This window comes from Chrysochloris asiatica, unplaced genomic scaffold (assembly GCF_000296735.1).
Source record: "Chrysochloris asiatica unplaced genomic scaffold, ChrAsi1.0 scaffold00275, whole genome shotgun sequence".
NCBI classification, from domain to species: Eukaryota; Metazoa; Chordata; class Mammalia; order Afrosoricida; family Chrysochloridae; genus Chrysochloris; species Chrysochloris asiatica.
Genome location: NW_006408793.1, coordinates 70,803 through 76,485, shown reverse-complemented (window position 1 = coordinate 76,485; position 5,683 = coordinate 70,803). Strand labels below are relative to the sequence as shown.

The following is a 5,683-nucleotide window of genomic DNA, read 5'->3' as shown; positions in this document are numbered from 1 at the left end:
ATCCGTCCCGTAAAGATTTTTTGTTTGTTGTTAAGTGTCGTCGACTCGGTTCCGACCCTGCATAGGGTTTCCAGGGAGCGACTGGTGAGCTTGAACCACCGAGCTTGTAGTTCAAACGGCTTTGCAGTCTGGCGCATTAACTCACAGCGCCACACCAGGACTCCCGTAAAGATTTACAACCTCCGAAAACTCTGTGGAGCAGTTCTACTCGAGTCTGTAGACTAAGACACCGGATCAACTTGATGGCAGTGAGTTTGGTTTGGTTTTTGAGCAGGGGCAGGACTGCCTAGCTCAGTTTCCCCCTGCCCGCAAGCATACTGCCTCCTGATAACAAAGTACTCAGAACGCAGACGCGCTCCTCAGGGCTACCTCCCCGCCAGGGGAGCACGAGGCTGCACGTACTCGGACCTTATTAGAATTCACCTTCTCCAGGGCAGCTCCTCTTCTTCCACGTCGCTGTCTGTCACCGACCCCTCTATCACAGTTTCATCACTGTCCAAGTCTGAGTCCTGGACGTCTTCTTCCATCTTTACCTCACACGTGAGTCTTTTCCCCCCTACTACTCTGCGTTCCTCTTTCAAAAAAAAATGGTCGCTCTGAGAGCCTGAGATATTGTTAGCTGATAGCAACAAATATTAATATAATAATAATAAAACTCGCATAGCGAGGCTAGAGCGCTGAAAGGGTCGCAAGGTCGTGCAGGTGGGTCGTCTCCCCGGGACGCCGAAAGGGGGCAGCCGCACCCCACACGCCAAGTGGGGCGCCGCCCGAGACTCCCGCAGCCGGAAACCTCCAGGGGAGCCCGCCTGGCTTTAGGCTAAGGGCGGCTTCCGGGTTTGGGGGCCAGGCCCCTCCCTGCGAGGGCTCTGCACGAGTTCCCGCGCAGCTTCTCTAAAGGGAGGGGGCTGAGAGTGCGCCCGCTGGCCCCTGAAGGCAGTTGTGCCGCAGAAAGACCTCACGCCAAGACTGCGGAGCACCTTTGACAGCGAAGGAGACCTGAGTCTGGAGACCCACACCGTGAGGGAAATGTCAGCTCCATCCTGACCCCAGTGTTGGATCTCTGCCCTCCATTCTTAATTTGTGAGCAATTTGCTACCTAAAACCCGAACAGTGCTTTACGAGGAAACGAATTCTTCTCTCTTAATCCCTTTAACACCTTCCCCACATGTCTCCAGAAGTAGACAAAACTGACATGTTTATCAGCAGTTTTTTGACTTTGGACAGTCCAAGTGAGATGAAGTTTAGGAAAAGGGAGTGGCCTTTCCCCTTTACAAGTAGTTTACTTCTATCGTCTTGGTATAACTCCTGTGCCTTGCATATTGTATTGTTGTTAAATGCCATCCAGTTGTTTCTGACTCAGCGACCCCATGCACAACAGAAAAACACTGCCCTACCCCACGCCATGCTCACAGTCACTTCAGTGCTTGAGCCCATTGCTGCAGACACTGTGCCAATCCACCTCATTGAGGGGGGTCTCCCTCTTTGTCACTGACACTCCACTTGAGCAAGTGTGATGTCCTTCTGCAGGGACTGGTCCCCGCTAATAATATTCCCAAAGTATGAGAGACTAAGTCTCCCCATCCTGGCTTCTAAGGAGCTTTCTGGCTGTACTTCTTTGAACACACATTTGTTCTTCTGGCAATCCATGGTACTTTCAACATTCTGCAACACCATAACTCAATGCACCAATTCTTTCTTATTCACTGTCCAACTTTCACATACATATGAGGCTATTGAAAATACCATGGCTTGGGTCAGGTGCACCTTGGTCCTCAAACTGACATCTTTGCTCTTTAGCACTTTCAAGAGGTCTTGTGCAGCAGATTTACCTAATGCAATATGTCGTTTGTTGTCCTGACTGACAGACACATCCATGGCTGTCGATGGTAGATCTAAGTGAAATGAACTCTTTGACAACTTTAATTTTTCTCCATTTAACATGATGGTATTTATTGGTCTAATGGTAAGGATTTTTTTTGTTTTCTTTACATTGAAGTGCAACCCATACTGAAGTCTGTGGTCTTTGATCTTCATTAGTATTTTAAGCCCTCTTTGCAAGCAAAGCTGTCTTCATCTGCACATTGCAGGTTGTTAATAAGCTGTCCTCCAAACTTGATGCCACATTCTTCTTTATATAATCCAGGTTCTCAGACTATTTGTTCAGCATACAGACAAAGTAAATATGATCCTGGCCCACACATTTCCTGATTTTAAAACGTTCAGTGTCCCCTTGGTCTGTTACAACAACAGCTTCTTGGTCTAGGTACAGATTCCTCATGAGCACAATTAAGTGTTCTGGAATATTCATTCTCCAAATGCTGTCCACAGCTTGGCATGATCCACACAGCCGAAAGCCTTTGTATTGTCAATAACGCACAGGTAAACATCTTTCTGATAGTCTCTGCTTTCAGTCAAGATCCATTTGACAACAGCAGTAATATCCTTGTTCCATGTTGTCGTCTGAGTAATTGAACCTCTGGTTGTACTGTCACAGTTGTTTTTTAATTCTTTAGCAGAATTTTACTTGCATATGATATTAATAATATTGTCCAATAATTTCCACATTTCATTGGGTCACCTCTCTTTGTAATGGGCACAAATATAGATCTCTTCCAGTTAGGTAGCTGTCTTCCAAATTTCTTGGCATAGATGAGTGAGTGCCTGTAGTGCTGCATCACTTTGTTGAAAGGTTTCAATTTGTATTCCATCAATTCCTGGGGCTGGAGCCTTGTTCTTTGCCAATGCCTTCAGTGCACTTTGGACTTCTTCCCTTCAGTACCATAGGCTCTTGATCATATGCTACCTCTTGAAACGCTTGAACATCAACTATTTCTTTTTAGTACAGTGACTCTGTGTATTCCTTCCATCTTCTTTTGATTCTTTCTGCATCATTCAATATTTTGCTGAAAGAATCCTTCAGTATTGAAAATTGAGGCTTGGTTTTTTTCCCTGTATTCTTTCAACTTAAGAAAAGCTGAATTTGTTCTTCCCTTTTGGTTTTATAATTCCAGGTCTCTGCACATTTCATTATAATCTTTGACCTTGTCTTTTTGAGCTGCCCTTCAAATTTTTCTGTTCAACTCTTACCTCCTCATTTCTTCCATTTGCGTTAACATCTCTACACTGGAGAATCTCTTCTGACATCCATTTTGGTCTTTGCCTTCTTTTTTGCCTTCTTAATGACGCTTGCTCTCTTCATGTATGGTGTTCTTGATGTCATCCCACAACTCTTGTGTTTCTCTGTCATTTGTGTCTAATGCATCAAATATGTTCTTGAGATGGTCTCTAGATTCAGGTGGGATATGGCCAAGGTGGTATTTTGGCTCTCGTGGGCTTGTTTTGATTTTCTTAAGCTACAGCTTGAACTTGCATATAAGTAATTGATGATTTATTCCACAATCTGCCCCTGACCTTCTTCTGGCTGATGATATGAAGCCTTTCTACTGTCTCTTCCCACAGATGTAGTCAATTTGATTTCTGTGTATCCCACCTGGTGAGGCCCATATATCTTTTATGCTGTTTAAAAAGAAGAAATCATTTTTCTTGCAAAATTCTGTCATGCAATTTCCAGCAATGTTTTTATCTCGAAGGCCATATTCTCCAACTACTGAACCTTCCTCTTTGTTTCCAGCTGCCAGTAATTATCAATACATACTGTTTGCATATTTGATCAATTTTAGACTGAAGAAGTTAGTTGTTGTTGTTGTTATTGTTAAGTGCCATGGAGTAGGTTCCAACTCATAGCAACCCTGCATAGGGTTTCCAAGGAGAGACTGGTGAGTTTGAACTGTCAACCTTGTGGTTCAAACCGACCATGTGGTAGTGCATTATTCTGCAGTGCCACACCAGGAAGAAGCTGGTAGAACTCTTCAATTTCATCATAACTGACTTTTAAGTGGCTGTTGCATATTTTGAATAATAGTGGTGTTAACTGGTCTTCCTTGAGACACATGGATATTATTCTAACACAGACAGCATTATAATTCAAGATAGATCTTGAAGTGTTCTTTTTGATGATGAATGCAATGCCATTCCTCTTCAATTTGTCATTCCTAGAATAGTAAGCCACGTGATTCAAAATCAGTCCATTTCGGCTCACTAATGCTTAAGATATTGATATTTATGCATTCCATTTCATTTTTTGACAACTTCCAATTTTCCTGTGTTCATACTCTGTGCATTCCATATTCTGATTTTTAATGGCTATTTACAACTTTTTCTCCTCATTTGGTATTATGCCCCATCAGCAAATGAAGGTCCCAAAAGCCTTACTTCATGTGTGTCATTAGAATCAACTCTACTTTGAGGAGGCAGCTCGTCCCCAGTTGTATTCTGAGTGCTTTATAACCTGAGGGGCTCTATTTCTGGCACTATATCTGACAGTGTTCAAATACTATTTATTATTTCAATATTCACTATTCTGGTGCTATCTGACAGTGTTCCATTGCTACTTATGAGGTTTTCAGTGACTACGTATTCGGAATTAGTGTGCTTCTCCTACTTCCTAGTCCACCACATATGACTCTGCCAGCATTTAAAGTACCAGGGGCGTAGCTTCCAGCATCACAGCAGCGTGCAAGCCACCACAGTACAAAAAACTGACAGCCCAAGTGATGGAGCACATTGTAATTATCTGGTACCTTCCAGTCGGTTCCATTTCATAAAGACCCTGTCCTGTGTAAACCAAAATGACACACTGCCCTGTCCTAGGCCATCCTCACAATTGTCTCTATGCTTGAGCCCACTGTTGCAATTAAAGTCAATTCATCTTGTTGAGGGTCTTCCTCATTTTCACTGGCCCTCTACCAAGCATGATGCCCTTCACCAGAGATGCATCCTTCTTGATAACATGTCCAAAGTACTAAGATCAAGTCTTGCCATTCTCACTTCTTAGGAGCATCCTGACTAAACTTCTAAGACAGATTTGTTCATCCTTCTGGCAGTCCATAGTTGATTAGATTTTCTCTACCAAAGGCATCCCTTCTCCTTCAGTCTTCCAGTTTTCATATGCAATTGAAAATGCCATGATTTGGATCCAGAGGCACCTTAGTCCTCAAAGTGACATCTTTGCTTTTTAGCACTAAAGATTTTTAACACTAAAGCAGATTTGATCAATGCAAATACATCATTTGGGTTCTTGACTACTGCTTCCAGGTCATGGATTGTGAATCCAAGTAAAATGAAATCTTTGACAACTTCAATATTTTCTTCATTTAGCATGCCATTGCTTATTGGTCCAATTGTGACCATTTTTGTTCTCTCTGTGTTGATGTATAATCCATACTACAGGCTGTATTCTTTGATCTTCATCAGCAAGTGCTTCAAGTCCTTTTCAGTTTCAGCAAGCAGGGTTGTGTCATCTGTATACTATCGATTATTGACGAGTCTTCTGATCCTAATGCCACTGCTTTATTTATTTAATGAACAAAAATTATTTTCTCACAGTTTGTTGTTGTAAGTGCTGTTGATTTGGTTCTGACTTATAGCACCCCTGTATAGCATTTCTGAGGAGCAGCGGATGGGTTTGAACTGTTGACCCTGTGATTTGCAGTCCAGTGCTGATCCTATAGAGCCACACCAGAGTTCTCACAGCTTAGGAGCCTTGTTGTTTTTGTTATGTGCCATCCAGTCGGTTCAGACTCATAGCAACCCTGTATAGGGTTTCTGAGGAGCAGCTGAGTGT

General features: G+C 42.9%; 1 protein-coding gene across 1 annotated transcript in view; it reads right to left on the bottom strand.

Annotated features, from left to right (window-relative positions):
- ANKRD31 (ankyrin repeat domain 31) overlaps positions 1–527 on the bottom strand; it is a 220,080-nt gene extending 219,553 nt beyond the window's left edge. The window contains 1 exon segment of the mRNA XM_006874406.1: positions 424–527. Coding sequence (XP_006874468.1) covers positions 424–527 — 104 coding nt within the window.
- Positions 528–5,683: the final 5,156 nt, after the last annotated feature.